Genomic DNA, 22,960 nt, shown 5'->3' with positions numbered 1-22,960 from the left:
GAGAAACGAGAGACGTGTGATTCTGTTTCCTCTACCGTTACAGGGTTGTATAAACCCTATGCTTCAGCTAGCAAAGATCCTTTATACAAGAGGCTTCTCAATCACCATCATCCACACGCGCTTCAACGCGCCGAAATCTTCAGACCATCCTCTCTTCACTTTCTTACAGATCCCCGACGGCTTGTCCGAAACAGAGTCCCAATCTCGAGATGTTTTGCTTCAACTCACGCTTCTCAACGACAATTGCGCGAACCCGTTTCGAGAGTGTTTGGCTAAACTCATAAAACCTAGTTCAGATTCAGGAACAGAGGAAAGGAGAATTAGCTGTTTGATCGATGATTCTGGGTGGGTTTTCACACAATCCGTGGCTGAGAGTTTCAATCTTCCGAGATTTTTCCTCTGTGCTTATAAATTCTCATTCTTTCTCGGACACTTGCTTGTTCCTCAACTTCGCCGTGAAGGGTTTCTTCCAGTACCAGGTACGGCTCCGAGACTCATAATAGAATCATTCTTCTTTTTGGTCAAAGATTCAAAAGGAAACGATTCTGTTTCTTGAACTTTTTGGTATGTTTGTTTCAGAGTCCGAAGCAGAGGATCTAGTTCCGGTGTTTCCGCCGCTTCGAAAGAAGGATCTTTCTCGAATTATGGGAACCAACGCTCAGAGTGAGCCTCTTGACGCTTACTTGCATAAGATACTCGAAGCGACTAAGCCAGCTTCAGGGCTTATAGTCTTGTCTTGCGAAGAGCTTGATCAAGATTCACTTGCTGAGTCCCACAAAGTCTTCACCTTTCCGATATTCTCCATTGGCCCTTTTCATATCCATGACGTCCCAGCCTCGTCTAGTAGTTTGTTCGAACCAGACCAGAGCTGTGTTCCATGGTTAGATGAGCGTGAAACGAGATCAGTAATCTACGTGAGCTTAGGGAGCATTGCGAGTCTCAGCGAGTCTGACTTCTTGGAGATTGCTTGCGGACTTAGAAACACTAACCAATCCTTCTTGTGGGTTGTCCGGCCTGGTTCAGTCCGTGGCAGAGATTGGATCGAGTCGTTACCTTCAGGGTTCATGGAAAGTCTCGAGGGTAAAGGAAAGATAGTGAGATGGGCGCCTCAGCTAGATGTTCTTGCGCATAGAGCCACGGGAGGGTTTTTGACTCACAATGGATGGAACTCGACGTTAGAGAGTATATGCGAAGGAGTACCTATGATCTGCTTGCCTTTTGTATGGGACCAATTGCTAAACGCGAGATTCATAAGCGAAGTTTGGAGGATTGGGATTCACTTGGAAGGCCGGATGGAGAGAAGAGAAATCGAGAGAGCTGTGACAAGGCTAATGGTTGAGTCGGAAGGAGATGAGATTCGAGGTAGGATCAAAGTGTTGCGAGATGAAGTAAAAAGATCGGTTAAACAAGGAGGCTCGTCATCTCGATCTTTAGCTGAGTTGGTTGATCGTATATTATCATTCTAACAATACACTTTAGTTTGTATTTGCAAGTTGTCGTGTATCACGTGTTTGCATCGCTAATAGTATCTTATGCGCTTTGTTTAGTTGTAAAGCTAAGTATTTTGTCTCCTCCGGAGAGAGAAAACAAATCTGATACTATTTCTTTATTATTCATCGATAAGCGTGGAGTTAAGACCCTTAAACGCAATATTTAGTGTATTAATTTCTTATGTTGTCTAACTTCACTGCCATATCAAATCTTTTTTTGCGTTTAGATCGAAATATAAGAAAAGAAGACGAAAGCTTCAATGGAGAAGAGTAATGGCCTGCGAGTGATTCTGTTTCCACTTCCCTTGCAAGGCTGCATCAATCCCATGATTCAGCTCGCCAAGATCCTTCACTGAAGAGGTTTCTCCATCACTGTGATCCACACGCGCTTCAATGCGCCGAAAGCTTCGAACCACCCTCTCTTCACCTTCTTAGAGATCCCAGATGGCTTGTCAGAAACAGAGAAAAGAACTATCAATACCAAGCTTCTCATAACGCTTCTCAACCGAAACTGTGAGTCTCCGTTTCGTGACAGTTTGACTACACTGTTTGACCGATGATTCTGGATGGATGTTCACACATCCTCTTGCTCAGAGTTTGAAACTCCCGAGATTGGTCCTTAATACCTATCAAGTCTCCTTCTTTAGGAACCATTTTGTTCTTCCTCAGCTCCGGCGTGAAATGTATCTTCCATTACAAGGTATTCTCTTCTTACTTTACAGTCTAATATATATCTAACAAAATTGTTTGTTAAGTATTTAGTAAATATATCATCTATATATCTAAGTAGTAAATAAAATAACGTGATATCATGTAAAAGAGAACGTATAATTAGAAAATAAGATGGTATTTTCATATCATGTAAAAAAGAACGTATAGTTAGAATATTTTGCTTGCAGATTCAGAACAGGAGGATATAGTTCAAGAGTTTTGGCCGCTTCGAAAGAAGGATATTTCACGGATTCTTGATGTGGAAACGGAGCTACTAGATCCGTTCTTGGACAAGGTTTTGAAAATGACAAAGGCGTCTTCAGGCCGTATATTCATGTCATGTGAAGAGTTGGACCAAGACTCACTTAGTCAGGCACGTGAAGATTTTGAAATTCCGATCTTTGCGATTGGCCCTTCTCACAGGCACTTTCCAGCCTCGTCTAGTAGCTTGTCCGCACCGGATGAGACTTGCATTCCATGGTTAGACAAACAAGAAGACAAATCCGTGATTTACGTGAGTCTCGGGAGCATCGTGACCATCAGCGAATCAGAGTTAATGGAGATTGTTTGGGGTCTAAGAAACAGCGACCAACCCTTCTTGTTGGTCGTACGGGTTGGTTCAGTCCGTGGCAAGAATGGATCGAGACAATCCCTGAAGAGATCATGAAAAGGCTTAACGAGAAAGGAAAGATAGTGAAATGGGCTCCGCAACAAGACGTTCTAAATCATCGAGCCATTGGGGGATTCTTGACACATAATGGTTGGAGCTCGACCGTTGAGAGTGTTTGTGAAGCCGTCCCTATGATTTGTTTGCCTTTTCGTTGGGACCAATGGCTAAACGCAAGATTTGTTAGCGATGTGTGGATGGTCGGGATACATCTAGAGGGTCGAGTTGAGCGGAATGAGATTGAGGTAGCGATAAGGAGATTATTGTTGGAAACCGAAGGAGAAGCCATCCGAGAGAGGATACAACTTCTCAAGGAAAAAGTAGGAAGATCGTTTGAACAAAACGGTTCAGCAAATCAATCTTTACAAAATTTAATTGATCATATATCATATATCTAGTCGTTTACATGTTGCGTTTTGTTTTGTTTAAAACAAATGAACTGAAAGTAGCAGGCCACGTTTTCTGCAAATTTTTATTATTAACCTGCAACCTACTAGTACAAGAATCTTGTCATTTTTTTTGGGTTAAGTTATTAATTTTTCTTAGTTACAATAAAAAAAATTAGACCACTAGCTACATGCCCTTTGAGGGTAAAGGAATCTGGTCTTTCTTTATTAGCTTATTACATCAAGAAGAGTACAGTTTTGTCTCAGTCTCGACGTGCATGACTTTGTGTTATATATATATCTATGTTATCAAAAGGGAAATAATAATTGCATTCACTGAGATCTGCATTTGGATACAAGGTCAAAAAGGAGAGAAAGCTTCAATGGAGAAGAGTAATGGCCTACGAGTGATTCTGTTTCCACTTCCCTTACAAGGCTGCATCAACCCCATGATTCAGCTCGCCAAGATCCTCCACTCAAGAGGTTTCTCCATCACTGTGATCCACACGCGCTTCAATGCGCCAAAAGCCTCAAGCCACCCTCTCTTCACCTTCTTAGAGATCCAAGATGGCTTGTCTGAAACAGAGACAAAAACTCACGATGTCACGCTTCTCTTAACCCTTCTCAACCGAAGCTGTGAGTCTCTGTTTCGTGACTGTTTGTCTAAACTCTTGCAATCTGCAGAGGCAGAGACAGGGGAAGAAAAAGAGAAGATTAGCTGTTTGACCGATGATTCTGGATGGATCTTCACACAACACATTGCTCAGAGTTTGAATCTCCCGAGATTGGTACTTAATACCTATAAAGTCTCCTTCTTCCGGAACCATTTTGTTCTTCCTCAGCTCCGACGTGAAATGTATCTTCCATTACAAGGTATTACTTACTCCTTATCACTTTACCAAAGCTGTCTTATAGGATTGTTGAGTGTTGACTTTTTTGGCCCGATGATCTTTTGCTATATCTCAAAGTAACAATATGCGTTAAATATTACATGAAAGGTCATATGAAATTGAATACATCCGACATGGACCTCTATTATTGGCTCTTAAGTCTCAACTGCTTTACTTTTACAGATTCAGAACAAGATGATCCAGTTGAGGAGTTTCCACCGCTTCGAAAGAAAGATCTAAGACGAATTCTTGATCAAGAAACGGAGGTACTAGACTCGTACTCAGATATGATTCTACAGACAACAAAAGCGTCTTCAGGTCTTATATTCATGTCCTGTGAAGAGCTAGATCAAGACTCACTGATTCAAGCACGTGAAGATTTTCAAGTCCCGATCTTTGCGATAGGGCCTTCTCATAGCTACTTCCCATGTATTCATGAATTCTTCCTTTGTGTTTGGTATTGTTGGAATAAAACGTCTTCTTTTGGTTCACATTTCTCAACTTGTTTCAAAGAAAATTATGGTTTTTGAATATTAGACGGCTTTGCATAAGTTTAATCCTAGCTAGTCAATGACTGACACGTCACTTCAACAATTACACGCTCAAATGGATATGTGAATTTGAATACTTATCAAAGTCTTCCTATATAGGTGCAATTTAGTTTCCTATTTTCTTGCTAATGAGATCTTGCAACACACAAAGCTATAACTAACACAAGATTTACCTTTAAGATAACAAAAATTATTTGCACCATTTCTTTTAAGCTAATTACACTACTCTCCACTCACACAATCATGCGATCTTTTCCGCCGTCACCATCTCCCGCATCTATTGAAAACAATACTCATGATCATCGTCATCTACATGAAGACTTCACTCTTATGTTCATCGTCTTCGTTTTGTATGGCATCGTTGCCATGTATGCAACCGTTAATGATGATCATTCTCGTGGAACTAATCTTAGATTCCAAAGACGGCAACCGCCTCTACCGCTGTCGCAACCACAACCGCCAATGTATCCGCGGCAGATTGATGCGATGATTAAAGAGATAGTTGTGGACGTGGAATTGTGTTGTCCTATATGTCTTGAGGATTTGAAGAAGGTTGATGCTGATGATGATGGTAAAGTGGTGGTTTGTTTATCCAAGTGCAATCATAGTTTCCACATGAATTGCATTTTTTCTTGGCTAAGACAGAGTCAGGATTGTCCAATTTGTCGTAGCTCTGTTTATAGAGGTGAAGTGACATTGATCAAATAATGGTGTAGGAGTAGGAGGTATTGGCGTATTGCGTTATAAACACTATTTTCATATAATTTGTCCTTCTTTGTCTCTTTTATATAATCTTTGGCTAGTACATTTTCTTGGGGTCATAAAAAAATCACTTCCTATTTCAATTTTTAAGGTTTTTAGTGTGTTCTACCATTACCATATTTGCTTTTAATCGTAGATAAGATTCCAAGAAATCATCTTTCTGCGTTTCCCATAAATTGGGCATGAGCATGTCCCAGTCACAGAACCACAATACATTGTTGATGTTGATATTGTTTAAAGGCAAAGGATCATTTGACCACCAAACTCCTGTATGTTTAATTAGTCAAAGACGATCTTAATCAATTTGAAATCAGAGCAAACAATAAAGTACATTCTGCAAGGCGACAATTTGCGTCACAGCCACATCAATATGTGTAGTGTTTTATGGGTACTATTTCACCAGTGTAAAAGCAGAAGGCGACGTAAGAATCCAAGGGCCTAAACGACAATCAGTTCTTTACGTTTTAGACTCACAGGTTTGTTCTCTCTTTGTGGCAAATGTTTCAGCCACCAACAAAGGGAAAGCTATGGTAGCATCACAGTACACCTGCAAGAAACGATCCAATATCATACTCAAAACCACTGAGTGAGTGAGAGAACTTAGTTAGGATGTGAAGAAATAAGAAGGCAGGTTTGAATCCGACCTTAACGGTTTTAGCAGATCCCCTTATTTTACCCCAAGACACGGCTTCATCAGGGCGTGCACCCGAGTCGCTCCCATCAAACTCCTGCCCGGTGTTTATGAATACGGCGTAATCTGCACCGTTACGCATCATATTGGCATTACATATGTGGTGCTTCGGTATGCCCCCTCCAAGGATTATCATCCCTGTCTTTCTTGGACTTGCATGGACAGCTTCACTATTCATAGCCCTGATATCTGTGTGTTCATCAAGCATTAACCAATTTCTTACAATCCACCATGAAACATTATGATAAGATTCTCTAACTCCAGAGTCTTGACCCAGCTCCAAACACAAAACCATACTGCTCTAATTTTCGTAGCTTCCGATTAAAGCCTTAGCTATCAAGTAACTGTAACGTCTGTTTCTGAACTGGAAAAGCTACAATTTACTGCTACTTACAATACAATAGTCTTGCACTAGACTAACATGAAAAACTCTATGACATTGCCACATTGAGTGAAAGAAGTACCTTGCACTACATCAATGACAAGGCCAGAGGTACGGAAGGAGTGAAAATACAGCATATCGCCAAGAGAGCCATCTGTTAACCCAGGGCAGAATACTGGAATATTCATCTACATATACACCACAAGAGGCAGAAAAAATTAATCCCTGAGTTCCTTACCTAACAGGATGCCTAAAATACTAGGAAGGGTAAAAAATTTGGTTACCTTGTATGCCCAATAAAGGTATGAACTCTCATTGTTTATTTCTTTTCCCAGCCGTGCTAACAGTTTAGAAGGAGTCCACAACACATTCTACAAGGAATAACCAGAGAAAGAAGGATTCATCAACAAAGTTATGATGCAAGAGAGAAAGCAAAATCTATTCTTCCTCTTTGATATAGATTGAGTAATAATACCTCTTCTTTCTGTTCCTTCAACATCTCGTCAAAGATGGGAATGATCCAATCCTCAAACTTGCAGTAGTTATCATTAGGAACCAGCAAGTTCCCAATTCGGTTCAATCCCTTAGACCGTAGATAAGCGCCAGGTAGAGAGAAATCACCTTTAAATGTAGGTGCAAGGCATTTGATGAGATCTTCCTCTACGCCACCAGTTGTAGTGACTATAACATCAACCTGCAAAAACAAAAAAAAAAGCATTAGAACCAAACAACTAAAAGACAGAAATCTAAGCTAATCAAACTAAAGCCGGATAATTTAACATCTATAAACAGTGTTACCACTAACCATATGATGCTGAACAAGATATCGAATAGTGTCTCTAACACCAGATGAAACAAGATTCGAAGTGAAACCAAGAAAGATTTTACATTTCACAGACTCTCTATAAGATGGGTCTTTCTCCTCTTCACTACAGTCTTCAGCTACTGTNAAAAAAAAAAAAAAAAAAACATTAGAATCAAACAACTTCAAGCTAAAAGACAGAAATCTAAGCTAATCAAACTTTTAAAGCTGGATAATTTAACATCTACAAACAGGGTAAATCACTAACCATGTGATGCTGAACAAGATATCGAATAGTGTCTCTAACACCAGATGAAACAAGATTTGAAGTGAAACCCAGAAAGATTTTACATTTGACAGACTCTCTGAAAGATGGGTCTTTCTCCTCTTCACTACAGTCTTCAGCTACTGTGGTTTCATCAGCCAGTCTCCAGTCTAGCTTCAGTACAATTCAAACCCTCTGTTACTAACTGATTCACGCAAAACGAATAAAAAAAAAAAGGAGAAAACTTTATTTTAGCTTAATTGGAGAATGAAGGGAGCAAAAAAAACCATTAGATTGACGACATCAATAGCTTCGCCGAGATTTGAGGCTTGAAACCCAGTGGTGAGCATAGATCGCATAAGCTTTGGGTAATTTACTCCGTCATTGAAATCGTATCCTTGGATTTTGTCACACTTGCCTTCCAACGATTCGGATTCTTTGAAAACCGTTGAGTGAACCGAAGAGAAAACACGATCCTCCATATTGCTCGAAGACCAAAATCGATTTCGCTGGATCTGGAAGTGTTAGTAAAAGGGTTTTGGGAGTGTTCTAGGGTTCTAAGATTAAACGGAATAAAGGATGATGACCCATCTTCACAACGAATCTTTTTGCTGACATCATATGTTGAGTTCGGTCCGAATCTAACTAAACTCGGTTTAATAAAACTCGAATCAAATTTCAAGTTACGACGCGATCAAGTCCGGTATAGGTTTCGGTTCGATTTTACTATCCATTGATTAAAATGGGGCCATTTTAAATGGCCAACACATTGAGGTGAAATCACTCGAAGACTAGAATTGAATCAATCAAATCTTAAATCTTATAAATTTACGAGAAACCAATTTGTACAAGGAAGTAAATATATAACTGCTCGCAAAACATAAACAATCTGATAAAATGCTAAGCCTATACTGAGTTGATTCATCATCCATGTACATATATGTATATATCTTCTTCTTCTTCTTTGGCAGCATCCATATACATTATGTAAAGACGTATGTGTGTAGACGTTTACTTTTCACCTAATGTTCTTTCTGGGGGAAAAAACACTGAGGTTTCATTACGATACAGAGTTGATTTGATGATGATGATGAGAACTGTTCTAAAATTTGTTCTGGTTCCTGATATTCTCCAAGTTTATCTGCACACATCCAATATAAAGAAAAAAAGAATACATGAACAACAGGGGCCATTACACAAGCCAAAATCAACAATTCATGTTCCCTTATAGATTACCAGGAGAAGATCTTCATCTGTGCCAAAAGATTTCCGGGCATTCTCCAGGCATTTTGACGAGATCCTCTCATGTATCCTGCAAGAAAATTTCTCTGTGAATTCTTTCTTACTAGTACAGAGTAATGGCAATCTGCACGTTCCAAGATGATGTGTAAAGTGTTCTTCCTTGCTTCTCAAAGGTCTCTTCCTCAATAGTAATCAAAAACTCACTATATATGTGATGAAATCTTTAGTATAAACCAACATACTATCCTGGAACACATTTTTCCATAGTGCTTATCTTTTAAATATTCCTAAAACATTTTCAGTGTTTACATCTAATATATGAACATGCAAACAATTTTAGTATCTCAGGAAAATGTAGGAGGGGACCTATATGCAAGTATTCAATGAGATATAACAAGAAATTACTTGGAACTGGCGGGATCTCTGATCTCGAACTCATCCCTAACACGGTCATAGCCACATATCACGATATAGTGACCTATATCGGAAACAAAATAGCTGTAAGAAATTTAGAACATGTAATCTGTACCGTTTGAGCGGGAAGTTTTAAGCTTCTGACTTTTGTTAGTTAAAGAATGATCCTTTTGTCGGATCTTGGTTTCGTAAGTTTCCGGAGTTCCAATGATTATAACAGAGATTATCAACATAATAAAGTCAAGGATGTGAAAACTGGGGTTCCCATTTTGGAAGAGAAGAACACAGACAGAGTCTAAAGGCTAGGGGACAATTCTCACCAGTGTAGCAGGAATTGCTAGTGTGAAGACCAGCGACAACCATTTCCTCCAACCAAGACTTGCTGCAACAGTCAAAAACGAGCATGAACACTATGCAATTTATTTATCATACTTCTTGCACAAACACTTGAAACAAGAAAGGCACATAAACACTTAAACAAGGGAGAATAATATTCTAGCAAAAATGCCGAGATATGTCAGGAGCAAGTTTTGTGAAGAACATGAAAGAAGCTGCTGCACACATTCAAACTTTGTCGATGAAGGGATCTGACTATAGGGAATATATGAGGAAAAAGAGATACCAACCTTAGCTTGTCCTGGTCGACTAACGCAATGGCAATATAGTTCCCTGACAATAGCAAACAAGAAATCTCATGGATACTAACTGATCTGCACTGCAAAAACGAAGAGGTTGATTGAATTTGATTTCCAAAAAATAGCAGCCAGCACTTTTTTTGAAGACAGGAGCAAATAGAAACGTTTGGTCAAACAGTTTTACCTGAATAATAATGCCAGATTCATGTGCTTTCCTGAAGAGCAAATCCACACGCACCAGATCTTCAGGGAGCTGCTCCTGTATCATGATTGCCAAAAATAAACATATTGAACGTTTTCTACTTGGAAGAAAAATCAGGCATGCTCAGAAGTTTGGAAAAGCATCAACATTCGATGAAGCAAACAGCATCACATGAAGCATGAGAAACTATCAAAAAGAATTTAGAGGTCTTTGCCATCTATAGTATAGAGTAGATACCTTGTAAAATTCCTCTATGGAATAATTCGGGTTTGCTCCAAATGTAATTGTGTAATAGGAAAATTCCACACAGAACTTATGGAGTAGATATGCGAGATCTACAGTCCAAATGCTGCAGAAATGTCAAAAGTTGATAAGTATCGTACCAAATGTAATCATCTTTAAGAAGAAGACATGCCCACATAATGGGGTAACACTGCTGATGAACATCTATGGATGTATAAACAGACCTATTTGTGGAGCAAATCTCAGCCAAATCCTCAAGGGTGCAACTTGCAATGCCACTTGCTCTGAGAACCATGAGAACACAAGCGAGACCACAATCCCAAGAAGCTAACTGATGAACATGGGGGACCTAACAGCAATATAAAGGATCAGCAATGTGGCGAAGAGGACGCAGCAAATATAGATTTCCAAAATTTCCATGTCCACTAAACGTAGAGAGACAAAGACCAAATAATAATATAGATCGGTGGTACGGTACCTGCAAGTGGGAAGAGGATGGCAACCCTGCATCTCTATAGTTTCCATGACTCACCACCAACGGATCATCAAACTGGCAGTAGTTAGCAGAAGTCGGACCTCCATGGCCTTGTGACCTCCGCTGATTCCTCTCTTCAACTCTCAAAAGCTTGTTAAGCAGAAAACAAAGAGGCCACATTAATTACCCCAAGTGCGCCGTTACGCAGCACTAGTAACAGCTTTGTCTAGTTGTGTGTGGATCCCCAAAAATTGCTTGGAAAAATACACCTGACCTGAATATACAACACAATGGAAGAAATCATTCATCAAAAAACAACGCAACGAGCTATACAAATCCTCCCCAAAAAGCTCATGTTTCTTTTTACCAGTCAAAGCAAAATCCGAAACTGAAGCTACGGCTTCAAACCTAGCAAAAACCCCTAAAAACAGTTACTTTTATTCGACAACGAGAAGCACCCAGAAAAAAAAAAGAACTTTCTTTTTTTTTTCTTTGTGAATCCAAAAAACCCAATTTTTGTTGTTTATTGCTTAAATTATCTAGTGGCGGCACAAGAAAGTCTCACACTTGCGAGGCAATGACGCTGAAAATATCAAACGAATCTTAAAACAGCGACTCAACCCCAACCCAAACCCCAACACCGAAAATCGAAAAAATCTGGGGATCAGCTTCATACCAAAACGATTGGAGGGAGAAGAATATACCTTTGCATAAGATGCAAGAGAGAGAGAGAGAGAGAGATGATGATGATTCGAGAGAGAGTCTGGGATCTACGGCGTGTAATTGACACGTGTAAAAAGCTTTTGATGAAAAAAAGGAAACAAGGATGAAGAATTTTCTCAGGATAATTTCATATTTTTAGCTCAATTTTCCTGGAAAGATCAATTATGATGATTTGGATAATGAAGACGAGAGTTTCTTTTCTTTCTTCTTCTTTGGATAGCGACGAATGAATCCTGAGAGGAATTGATCTATTTGCAATCTTTCTTTTATATTTTTATTTTTGGGGTTGTTGTTGGACTTGTCTTTGTTCTTCTTCTTCTTATTCATCATCCTTGAACCCCATTCATTTTAGTAGTAGTTTCTTGCCAAATTGCAACAAACTTTTCAAAAAAACTTAGAACGTGATTTTTCTTCACGTTTTCAAACAACTTGAAACGTGATTTATCAGATTCAGAACGTGAACGTGGATGCTATGAATGGGTTTGTTGCCTTTAACGTTTTCACGTTTCCTCCATACATATATGATTCTGATTTTTTATTTTTTTTTCTTTCCTTTTTTGTAGGATAAATAAATTCATCCAATTCCTCTCATTACAATGTCGATGTGTTCGATATAATTCGAAGTCACAAATGTACTACTAAAACCATTTTTTAGCGTTTTATGACTAATTTGGTGTTTTATTCAGCTCCATCAAATGATGTGATTCTACTATAACAATTTCGTTGTTATGCCGGATTTAGACAGAGTTCTTTGGTTGTTAACTCTTAGAACAAATGGTTTATTGACTATCAAGATTTCATTGGAGTGAAGTTTTTGTTTCTTATATGTTAAGACTTGTAATAGTGATGACTTTTGCTTGATCTTACAGTACTATATTTCAAGTAAATCGTTCATTACTTTAGTTCCACTTCCCCGTAACAACCAAATTATGTTAGAACATCACCAACGGAGAGAACGGATTCACCGTTGCTCAAAGAAAAAATTAATATTTTAATATATGACTAATAAGAAATTGATGTTGAAAAATACTAAAAAAAAATTATTTCCAAGTAACTTCAACAACATTTTTTCTCTTTCTCTCTCCTATTTGTATTTTTTATTAGTTTTTTATATTAAACAAAATTGGGAGAAGCAACCACTAGTAATGATGGTCTTAGCTGTGTGTTTTTTATTTTCTCTTCTTATTAGAATCGTCGCTAAGTTTTGTAACGCCACTATCAATGAAAAAAGTAGGCTGAATTTTTTAGTTTAATATAATAAATTTTTCTTTTTATTTTAGTGTTTTGTTTAAAAAAATCAGAAAAAAACAAAAATTTATACATCCTCACTACTCAAACTGGGTAGTTGGCTCATAATTAGCTGTGTTTAACCAATATACCAAAGAAACAATTATAAAATGAGGGCAGAATTTTGCTTATAATATATAGAGCAGCAAGCTGATACTTCATTGGCTTGGCCTATGGACCGACTCTCATTATGATTATAGTGACCATATTTTATATATGGGTGGGGGTTTAGACATATATGCATGGTTGTAAACCCTTTCTTGGTTTAGATAATCAAACAATACATAGTCATTCATCAATCAATCAATCTATTTTAGAGATATTATCCTAATCATATATATGAGAGCTACCATGACACCCACCTGAAATTTGCATGTTTCTTTAGTTTTCTTATACTTTAGATATCAAACACCAATTGTCCAATTTTGAATTTAGGGGCGGAATTGGGGATGAGGTGAGAACAATTAGAGTACGGAACATTTATATTTATGATCGGGAATAAGAAAGAATACATGGAGTTGCTGAACTAGAGACAGTACCAATTTTTTGTTCCAATCTATCTCTACATATATCAAGATCCAAATAAAGAGTCTATATATATAGGTCGGTCGTTTTACCTATAATTTAAAAATTCTTACGAGATATTCAAATTATAAAGAGAAGAATATCTCAATCATGATTTTTGTTAAAGGTGTATATATAAACAGCAGCTGCAACTAATAAAGTGTGTACGAAGACAATACAATAAAACAAAAATGAAGACAAACGTTTGAAAGCCTAGATTGAATTGTATAAGGCGGGACACATATAATACGAAAAACAATAGCTTTATATTAAAATTACAAACATTTTGGAAAAAATTTAACTTGTGTGTCCAAAAAGTCAAAACTGTTACTTTAGTAAAGTAAAAGTCATACACACACACATTTGATTTTATCTTCTTTTTGGATAAATAAAACACACCCCGTTTTAGAGTGTTAAGTGTTAACAAATTCGAATAAAGATAGATACGGTAGTATATACACTTTATGAATACGTTTTTTTTTGCTTTGTTTTACTACGAGTGTACGCTTTATTTATTGAAGTTCAAATTTTGAAAAAAAGTATTAGATGTGGTGAAAACAATAATTTCAATCAGTTTAATAACCATGCATATATGTTTACATGTTTACTCTTTTCAAATCAAAGAATGTTTAAAAGTCTTAAATGGGTCACATAAGTCATTAAGCTACGACCATACGCGAGGGGGAGGCCTTAATAAAAACGGCTACGAACTTTAAAAAACGATTACCAATGGGACCGACCATAATGCGTTTGAACAAAATTCGTCAGAATTACTATATTGCCCCTGAGTACAAATATTCAGACAATTACCGAAAACGCCACTCACTTCTTAGCATATTTTTTTATGTCAACAGAGAAAAAATTATGGCTTTGCATTTAAATCGTACTTAATCCTTTTTCAACTCCCTATATGTCACATTAACTTTTTTTTGGTAATCTTCAAGAAGAATGTCTCCTCTAATTTTATATTCCTACTCTGCATTTAATAATCTTTAGATAGTAGGTTTGTTAGTATTTGTTTTTCATATTGGTCGTCTATAACCCAAATTCAAATACCCTTAAATTAACACTCATAACTCTGGATATTGGTCGTCTTCTTTAACGAAAACAATTAAACATTTTTTTAGAAAAATAATTAATTCCAAAATAAATTACCACAATATTACCTTTTAGACACTATTCAACTGTCTAATTTATGTAACTAATTATTGCCTCATATAATTAATAAAGTAACACATCATATCGGCAAATCCCATTTGTGGTAAATTATTAAAACCCTTGATTTAAACACAATGGGCATAACCGTAATCTTCTTCTAAACCATCCGAGAAAATTTGTCCGCCAAAAAGATAATTTAATGTTTTGAATTAAAAAGTCAAAATATATTATTACACCTCACTCTCTCTCTAACTACTATCTCTGCTCGTGACTCAACGAGAAGGAAACAGAGAACTTTTAAATCAGCCGATTTTTTTCAAATTTTTTTTTACTTTTTCGGTTTTTCCCCTTACAAAAGCCATCATCTTCTTTTACCTTTATAGCGTTATCTAAAGAAACCAGTTTCCAAAGTTCGAATTTCTGGTTTTTGAAAAAAATGGAGAGTTTAGTGAAGAGCTGCGCAGGGATCGAGAAGAAAAGAAGCAGTTTGACTCACTCGGTTGTGGAAGATGTAGTAACAACAGAGTCAAAGGAAAGAAGCACTACGAGCTGGGAGAGCTCCTCCTCCTCCTCCTCCTCCAGCACCACCGTCGCTTCGTCTTCTCCGCCACCACCGTCGCAGATTCTTGGTTGGCCTATTAGAAAAGCTTCATTTCGAAAGAATTCTAAGGAGAATGTTAAATTAGATCATAAGAATTCGACCCTTCACGACGATTCTGGTTTTAAAGGGAAAGACATGACTATTACAGGTTAGTGTAGACAATAAAAATTGAAACTTTTTTTTCTTTTTCAGAATTTTAGTTGAGAATGTTCTTAAGATCTCACTTGTTTTTTGTTGTTGTTGTTGATTTCGAATTAGATGTGGATATGATGAAGGAGAGATTTGCAAAGTTGTTGCTTGGTGAAGATATGTTAGGTTCTGGCAAAGGCGTGTGTACGGCTTTAGCCATCTCCAATGCCATCACCAATCTTTGTGGTAAGTTAGAAAAACGAGACTAACTTGTGTTCGTTTGTTAAAAAATGCTTCAACCAAAGAATTTTCAACGTGTTGAAATAAATGTTTTTTGTTTTGTAGCTACGATATTTGGGCAACTATGGAGATTAGAGCCGCTTCCGAGGGAAAAGAAGGAGATGTGGAGAAGAGAAATGGAGTGGTTACTTAGTGTTAGTGATCACATCGTTGAGTTAACACCTTCTACACAGACTTACCAAGACGGCAAAAAGTTTGAGGTGAAGTGTTTGATTTTATAAACTATTGCAATTTGCATTAACTGGAGTTTTAGATGATTCAATTTGTGGACCTTCTTCAGGTCATGACTTGTCGACCAAGATTTGATCTTTTCATCAACCTCCCTGCTCTTCGTAAACTAGACAATATGCTTCTCGTGAGTTTCACTCAACCTTTCTTATACAAATGATCCACTCAAGTGAAACCTTTTTTTATTTTTCAGATCTAACTTTTTTTTTTTGCAATAGGATATATTGGCGAGTTTCAAGAAGACAGAGTTCTGGTATGTTGATCAAGGGATTGTAGCTTCGGAAAACGATGGCTCAGCTTCTTTCCGCAGAAAGATTCAGCGCCAAGAAGAGAAATGGTGGTTGCCTGTCCCTCGTTTAGCACCTAATGGTCTTACTGAAGAAGCAAGAACAGAATTGAATCACAAGAGGGAATGTGCAACGCAGATACTTAAAGCTGCAATGGCAATTAACAGCCTTGTTTTAACCGAAATGGATGTTCCTGAATCATACCTTGAAACCCTTCCAAAGGTCTGTATCTTTCATACAGAGCATCCTTATTTAACAATCTTCATTCTGACATTAAACTTATGGTGCAGAACGGTAGATCCTGCCTTGGGGATGTTATTTACAAGTACATAACATCTGAGAAGTTTTCTGCGGAGTGTCTACTTGACTGCCTTGATCTATCCTCTGAGCATATTGCTCTTGATATCGCAAACCGTGTGGAAGCTTCGATATATGTTTGGCGCAGAAGAGTAGAAACAAAACTAGGAGTCAACAACAACAATACTACTTCAGGCTCTACTCCAAGGTTATCATGGGATATGGTCAAAGAACGTATGGCTGCTGGTGACAAAAGGGGATTACTTGTGGAGAGATCTGAAACTCTCTTACGTTGCTTGAAGCAGCGGTTTCCAACTCTAACGCAGACTTCTCTAGACATTAGCAAGATTCAATGGAACAAGGTACAAAACCACTCATTATCTCTGTCTACATTATTAAAGTGTGGCTTTGCTTGCTCTTTCTTGCTTATATAACTGTCTTTTTGAAAATTTCAGGATATTGGGAAATCAATCCTAGAAAGCTACTCGAGGACAGTTGAGAGCTTAGCATCAAACATCGTAGCACGAATCGATGATTTACTCTACGTGGATGACTTAACAAAACAATCAGAGGATAACAATCTGTTGTCAAATCCAACGGTCAGCAGCATTATAGCTCACAAAAAAGTAGTACCAATCCCATATCTAATATCCGCATCAGGAACTCCATACAGAACAAGCTTCTCAACAACACCAGGCTTCTCACCTTCATTGATTAGCCCCAAGAAAGGAGAGAGAAGGACACCTTACTCCAGCAAGGACACTAACAAAGTCAGTGAGAAAGGTCTCCTTCCTTCTCGAGGATTTGGAGTAAGAAGAGTCTTGAACAATTATCTTGGCATGGAATCGAAACTGAAAATATGCGTGAGTCCTTCAGATAGTTCAGATACAAGTGTGATGAACAAGATCAGCAAAGAAGGTGACGAAGAGAAGAAAAGAAACTCAACATCAGTACATCAAAAAGGTCCTCCAAAGTACACTGTCTCTTAAGACCTTTTTAGCAACTCAATAGAGACGAGTGTATAATAGATGCAGACATGGATTTGTTTTGTTTGATATTATTGTAGTGTGTTTGTCTTATTTCCAAATGGTAAAGTGTCTACTTTTCCAAACCAAATCAGATTAAAAAAATGGAAGTAGCCGTAACAAACTCTCACCAACTCTGTTTTGGTTGGTTTACCAATATATGTGTTAGGTTAACAACAACATTAACAAAACAACAGATTAAAGTTTTAAGATATAGTTTTGCTTTAGGTAACGTGTAACAACAAAGTCGTTGTAGTATAGTGGTAAGTATTCCCGCCTGTCACGCGGGTGACCCGGGTTCGATCCCCGGCAACGGCGAATTTTTTTTTCTATCTTTGTTTTTTTTTTTTTTTTGTCTCCTCTATATTTCCTTCTCTCTCTGATTAGCCGGATCTGTCGGAGAGAAACATGACGACGAGTATTCACATCACAGCTCTAGACGGAATCGTCAACGTGAACTCTCTCTTCACCCTAGCCGTATTCATCGGATTAGCTTGGAACCCTACCGATCCTAACAACAGCCTCGTAACCGACCCTAATTGCGTCCCTACAACTCGTATGGCTGAGAATCTCGTCGCCTTCCATGTCTACTCCTTCGCTTCGTTTCTTTTCTCGAGCCTCATAGCTCTAGGTCTCAAACAGGCCATGAGGCTTAACATAGCTTCTTCGTTTCACTTCTCTGCTCGGATCGATCCTGTGGTGTACTATGTGAACAAGACGGCTCTTAGATTTGGGATGGTTATCTCCGGTTTAGGATCGGTTTGTGGATGTGGGTTTCTCATGTTGGCTTTGATTAATGTTGTTCAGATCAAGCTTGGGACTTTGGGTTGTGGTGCTAGTGGTCATACTTATGCTGCTGTTGTCCCGCTTCTGATTCTGGTCCCTTCTGCTCTTTTCATCTATGTGTCTCTTATGTTATATGCTTTTACTCGTTAGAAACATGGTTTTTTTTTGGTTCCATGAATTTGATACAGTTAGGATTTTATGTATGTTTGTATGATGATGTGATGGGGAAATGAGAATGATTCTTATGCTTGATATGGTTCTTCTAAATCTTTTGGTTTTGGCTTCTGATTTAAGTTTTGATGTCTGAGTTAGGCACATGTGTGTTTTTATCTGGAATATTAACTGGTGGATTCAAGCGGATTCGATCCAAGGAAATGGGTGTGATATTATGCTGGATTCTGATGCTTGTTTGGTTTGATCGATTCTCTTGGATTATTGATAAAGCAGAGTTACTGTACAAAGGAAAACTTTTTACCCTCCTTGGAGTCGAAACATCAAAAAGAGAAAAACTTTTCTTGTTTCTAGTTTTGTGTCTTCTCATTAACCTGATTGATTGGTTTCCTCTGTCATACTATCCCACTTGGCTCCGGTACTACTTCAGCTGAATCGTATGCGTAAATAGCTTTGGGGACTGAAGAAAAAGAATCTCATGTGGTGGTCATTGATCTTGTTCTCACTAAAGGCTCATAATACTACTGGTGTTACACAAGTGGTTGTTAGAAATAGATAAGCTCATAAGGCCATTTTGAAGTTATCCTTTGGTTTGTGCTATTGGTTTGTCATGTAAAACCACCTCTTTGCTTTCTCAAAGGTTCATATGATTAGATTAGAGACTAACGGCAGCTGACCTTACTTTAGTTTATAATAACTCTGCACTATGAAGCCCTTAATGCGGCTGATTAGGTGAAGTAATTACTATGTTCTTTTAGTGCTTCTTCCACTATTTCTATGTGGATTTTTTTTATCCTGCCAAATCCTCCGGAAATGCCATTTCAGTTGCTATAAATGTGTCAGGTTGCACAAGTAGTATATGCATAATCTAGTCTTCTTCAAAATGGGAACCCATGTTTTATCTCGCATTTTATTCCTAGTTCTCTGCATCTACAGCCTTAGAACCATGGTTGATGCGGCTGGAGAATGCGGGCGAAATCCCCCAGATAGAGAAGCCATCAAGCTAGCTACTTGTGCAATGGCTTCACAAGACACATCTGCAAAAGTGTCTCCAACTTGCTGTGCTCGAGTGAGAGAGATGGGAAAGAACCCGAAATGCCTTTGCGCTGTCATGCTTTCTTCCACAGCTAGGAGCTCTGGAGCAAAGCCAGAGATCTCAATGACAATTCCTAAACGTTGCAACATCGCTAGTCGTCCCATTGGATACAAGTGTGGAGGTAATGATATAAAAGCTTGGTTTAACTTTTCAATTTCATTGCAGATGCAATTTTACTTATCAAGTGTTCGTTACTTATTCTCATGCAGCTTATACTCTGCCTTGAAGCAGCAGACAGAGCAGTATACGTGATCTTCAAAATTGTCACACGTTCACATGTGTATGACTTGTAGTTTCAATAAAAATTTGGATCAAAACGGTGATTGATCATGAAATGATATGACTTGCTACTGAGATGGTTTTGAGTATTTTAATTACTTGTTGTATGCGATATTAGTCATAGATGCGGTCCATTAACATCCCTCTTTTAACTATCAACCCCCCAACATATGGGATTACAAAAGAAAAAAGATGAACTTATAAACAAAACCGGAAGATCACACTGCAAATTAAGTTACAGATATTAATGCAGTCGATACATATGAGTGAGAGTAGTAAGGTTGATTAGTAATACAAAGAACCTGCATTAATGAGAAAAATCCATCAATGAGTGAGAGTTATACGAGAATAATTAAGATTACTAAGCTATGATTAAGAAATTGGTGAGTACCTTTCCACCAATTTCCTCTGGAAGTTGAGGGGGTTGGGTCAGTGCGATTATCAGTTTCTTTGGACTCATGAGATGGAGAAGTGGATGCCGAGCCATCGGTTCGTGGAGGTGAGTAGTGTTGCTGACCTCCGTAGTAAATGGAGGAGCTGAAATAGGAAGCTTCTCTCTTTTCATGGCTGCTTCTCTCATCTTTGGAAAACACACCAAAACAAAAAGAAACATCAACATCTTCTTACTTTTTGACTTTTGAAGAAAAAGAAACAAAAAGGGGTAGATAATTTTCAGAAATAATTATCGCAACCAATACTTTTGTAAAACATGTTTTTTAAAAATAATATCTTTTTATTACATCAAAATTTCTCTATAAAAAATATATTTTTAAATTTAAAAATATTGATCAAATTGTTTGATCTAGACAATGACCAATAAAAAAGAACAAAAACATCTAGACGAAATGCTTGAGATTGATCTTATTCAGGGAAATTAGAACAATATGTATGCTACTTAAAATAAAATAGACAAATTGGAAATATGTTTCTCCTTCTTCTAAGTTTACTAAATTATCCATACACATTAAGATTTTTAATAATATTTTCAAAGATTTAAAAATATCTTAGAAAAAAAAGAAGAAAAGGTGTTAATATAAATACCAGTGGGTTGAGAGATGCTGCCTTGGGATTCAGGAGCAGTGTGGCTTCCCTTCTTCCTTGCTACCTACATTGTGAAATGGCTTCACATTAACTACACACTTTATAATAATAATAAATCTCTATATACATACCACATACATTACACACATACATATATAGTTATATATGTATGTATATGCACCCATAATTAAGAAGATACATGCAAGGTTCTGATCAGTTTCTATGCGTACTTGTCGTGTAGCTAGTTAGGAAAATTCTTTATGACTTTGTTGTAAGCCTTACCTGTTCCCAAAAAAGTAACACAAAATCCGTATCCATGATAGTTCACCATTTAGATTTATTGGACTTGATATCAATTGTGTAAAAATTCAACAAAATTACAACTGAATTCTACGAAATTCGTTACACAATCGCTTTATATGTTCATCTAAGCAAAAGATAATCCAACATGAATATATGCACATACTAATTAACATTCACAACATATACATATACATGTATATACATATATATATCTAAATATGTTTGTGTAATTGGTGATGTTTTACCGGAGGAGGGAAGATGGAGTCGAGTATAGTTGAGCAAGAAGAAGCAGAGCTGGCTGATCCTTTCGGACCAAACAGATGATCAAATGAAGTCGAAGACGATGATGATGACGAACCAGCTTTGGTTTTCTTGACGATGTCCATTGATATGTGTTAACTAATTAGTGTTTTTAATATAATAATGGGAGCTTTTAAGAGAGTGAGAGAGAGAGAGAGAGAGAGAGAGAGAGAGAGAGAGATGGAGATGTTTGAGTTGTTGAATGAGATAATGATAAGTGTGTGTTTGGTGGATATGATGATCTCGTAGTTTTTGGTATTTTGCCCTAACGCCCCAACGGTCTGTTTATATATAACCAACCAACTTCTTCTGATGGAGAGAAGGAGATGGGTTCACGTGATCCCCACGTGGCTCTGCCGCCGTCTTCAGCTCTCTTCTCACTTCCACGTGTCTTCTCTAATAGATGCTGTGGATAAACTTTGCTTTTACTACTTTTGTACTCTTTCCAATTTAAATTCACTCTCTCTCTCTCTCTCTCTCTCTCTGTTTTGTCATTTGGATAAGTTCTTCACCTGCTTCCTTTTTTCAACAAAATAAGAAAACTCGTGTTTTTTTGCTATTAATCTTTTTTGGCATGGTACACTGACTACGACAATCTCTATCTTCTTCACTTTTTTAAAAAAATACTACATAATAAATTCGATCATGTGACTCAATATCGACTTACTATTATTCTTGAACGTGTAGCATATCTCTTTTTACTTTTATTCTGAAGACTTATAAGTTTCAATTACATTATTATGGAGTATGGAGTAAAGTTTTATTCATATAGACACCTCAAAATTTCGAATATTAACCAATTTCATTTAATAAAGAAACAATTATTTCAGATTATGTAGGAGATGGGGTTAATGTTCGATCTTCTAATGATACTGTTGGATAGGGAGACAAATGTTATGCCCTTGATGCGGTTTACTAGAAAGAAGAATGCTATATTATACATACACGACTAAAAAACATTAAAGATGGTCATATCGAAAATCTTAAGAAGTACTCCCATTTATATATAGATAAAATTACATTTTCTCATATTATATGGAATCTATTCCCATTTATATATTCTTCGTAGACATTTATGATGATATTGATATTTGCCAGCTACATATTGATATTTTTGTCTCTTTCTATTGACATTTTTGGTGCATGTTTAAGCTGTAAAATATGTGCATTTGATATTTTTACCGGAAATGATTCCGGATCTCAGTCAAGTACATATCTGCATAGTTTTTTTGACGGTGAAGTGAAGCCATAATCATATCAGAATAGATCTGATGATTTATTCCCAAAAGAGAGGTCGCAAAGCAAGCTAAAATCAAAAACAGTAAAAGCATATATGTTCCACGTCAATCTCCTCTTTATATCTGATTGCATTTTATCTTCTCCAAATCTAGTAAGATTCGCGCATACTACTTTTTTGTTGTTCTTGTTGTTCGTAGTTGTAGTATTGATAAGAATCAAAGTCATTTGCCACTCTTATTTCGGCGGATAAATTTGATATATTCCAACCAAAGGCAAATACAGACACACACATACCGACATCAAATGAACATAAATGGCTTTGTCCAAAAAAAAAAAAA

The 22,960-nt window shown here is 37.3% G+C and overlaps 9 protein-coding genes, 1 non-coding gene and 1 pseudogene across 15 annotated transcripts; 8 read left to right on the top strand and 3 right to left on the bottom strand.

The window, feature by feature from the left end:
* LOC104708524 (UDP-glycosyltransferase 76C1-like) lies at positions 2-1,645 on the top strand. Its single transcript, XM_010425111.2, has 2 exons — positions 2-479; positions 580-1,645. The coding sequence occupies exons 1-2, from the start codon at positions 59-61 to the stop codon at positions 1,464-1,466; spliced, it is 1,308 nt and encodes a 435-aa protein (XP_010423413.1). The 5' UTR covers positions 2-58; the 3' UTR covers positions 1,467-1,645.
* On the top strand, positions 1,733-3,673 carry LOC104709922 (annotated as a pseudogene).
* Positions 3,102-4,674, top strand: LOC109124966 (UDP-glycosyltransferase 76C3-like). Its single transcript, XM_019228841.1, has 3 exons — positions 3,102-3,188; positions 3,615-4,127; positions 4,328-4,674. The coding sequence occupies exons 2-3, from the start codon at positions 3,638-3,640 to the stop codon at positions 4,672-4,674; spliced, it is 837 nt and encodes a 278-aa protein (XP_019084386.1). The 5' UTR covers positions 3,102-3,188; positions 3,615-3,637.
* LOC104708523 (RING-H2 finger protein ATL39-like) lies at positions 4,939-5,403 on the top strand. The gene has a single exon (XM_010425110.1). The coding sequence runs from the start codon at positions 4,939-4,941 to the stop codon at positions 5,401-5,403; it is 465 nt and encodes a 154-aa protein (XP_010423412.1).
* Positions 5,661-8,206, bottom strand: LOC104708521 (deoxyhypusine synthase-like). Of its 3 annotated transcripts, XM_010425109.2 has the most exons (8): positions 7,885-8,206; positions 7,718-7,771; positions 7,336-7,452; positions 7,006-7,224; positions 6,815-6,901; positions 6,613-6,718; positions 6,102-6,337; positions 5,844-6,004 (listed from the first exon to the last, which is right to left on the bottom strand). In XM_010425109.2, exons 1-8 carry the CDS (start codon positions 8,077-8,079, stop codon positions 5,915-5,917), a joined length of 1,104 nt encoding a protein of 367 aa, XP_010423411.1. In that variant the 5' UTR covers positions 8,080-8,206; the 3' UTR covers positions 5,844-5,914. The 3 variants fall into 3 exon arrangements, with proteins under 3 accessions (XP_010423410.1, XP_010423411.1, XP_019084498.1); XM_010425108.2 differs by lacking the exon at positions 7,336-7,452 and having other exon boundaries at positions 5,661-6,004; positions 7,601-7,771; XM_019228953.1 differs by lacking the exon at positions 7,336-7,452 and having other exon boundaries at positions 7,601-7,767; positions 7,885-7,974.
* On the bottom strand, positions 8,395-11,846 carry LOC104708520 (protein GUCD1). 4 transcript variants are annotated; one of them, XM_010425106.2, is made up of 11 exons: positions 11,513-11,846; positions 11,176-11,216; positions 10,812-11,082; positions 10,558-10,682; positions 10,328-10,439; positions 10,073-10,147; positions 9,880-9,968; positions 9,574-9,635; positions 9,245-9,317; positions 8,834-8,909; positions 8,395-8,738 (listed from the first exon to the last, which is right to left on the bottom strand). In XM_010425106.2, exons 3-11 carry the CDS (start codon positions 10,986-10,988, stop codon positions 8,700-8,702), a joined length of 828 nt encoding a protein of 275 aa, XP_010423408.1. In that variant the 5' UTR covers positions 10,989-11,082; positions 11,176-11,216; positions 11,513-11,846; the 3' UTR covers positions 8,395-8,699. The 4 variants fall into 4 exon arrangements, with proteins under 4 accessions (XP_010423408.1, XP_010423406.1, XP_010423409.1 ...); XM_010425104.2 differs by lacking the exon at positions 11,176-11,216 and having other exon boundaries at positions 11,513-11,845; XM_010425107.1 differs by lacking the exons at positions 11,176-11,216; positions 11,513-11,846 and adding an exon at positions 11,485-11,508.
* Positions 14,977-17,498, top strand: LOC104708519 (rop guanine nucleotide exchange factor 5). Its single transcript, XM_010425103.2, has 7 exons — positions 14,977-15,289; positions 15,400-15,516; positions 15,616-15,770; positions 15,851-15,925; positions 16,017-16,307; positions 16,376-16,744; positions 16,838-17,498. Exons 1-7 carry the CDS (start codon positions 14,977-14,979, stop codon positions 17,369-17,371), a joined length of 1,854 nt encoding a protein of 617 aa, XP_010423405.1. The 3' UTR covers positions 17,372-17,498.
* TRNAD-GUC lies at positions 17,654-17,725 on the top strand. Its single transcript has one exon. It is a non-coding gene; the product is annotated as a tRNA-Asp (tRNA).
* LOC104708518 lies at positions 17,755-19,816 on the top strand. The gene is made up of 2 exons (XM_010425102.2): positions 17,755-19,581; positions 19,670-19,816. Exon 1 carries the CDS (start codon positions 17,816-17,818, stop codon positions 18,341-18,343), a length of 528 nt encoding a protein of 175 aa, XP_010423404.1. The 5' UTR covers positions 17,755-17,815; the 3' UTR covers positions 18,344-19,581; positions 19,670-19,816.
* Positions 19,165-19,686, top strand: LOC104708517. The gene is made up of 2 exons (XM_019228840.1): positions 19,165-19,581; positions 19,670-19,686. Exons 1-2 carry the CDS (start codon positions 19,224-19,226, stop codon positions 19,684-19,686), a joined length of 375 nt encoding a protein of 124 aa, XP_019084385.1. The 5' UTR covers positions 19,165-19,223.
* LOC104708516 lies at positions 19,861-21,623 on the bottom strand. The gene is made up of 4 exons (XM_010425099.1): positions 21,329-21,623; positions 20,781-20,844; positions 20,131-20,319; positions 19,861-20,041 (listed from the first exon to the last, which is right to left on the bottom strand). Exons 1-4 carry the CDS (start codon positions 21,467-21,469, stop codon positions 20,025-20,027), a joined length of 411 nt encoding a protein of 136 aa, XP_010423401.1. The 5' UTR covers positions 21,470-21,623; the 3' UTR covers positions 19,861-20,024.

Source organism: Camelina sativa, chromosome 8, assembly GCF_000633955.1.
Source record: "Camelina sativa cultivar DH55 chromosome 8, Cs, whole genome shotgun sequence".
Taxonomy (NCBI): domain Eukaryota; kingdom Viridiplantae; phylum Streptophyta; class Magnoliopsida; order Brassicales; family Brassicaceae; genus Camelina; species Camelina sativa.
The sequence above is the reverse complement of the archived record's forward strand: the minus strand, read 5'-3'. Positions and strand labels throughout refer to the sequence as shown.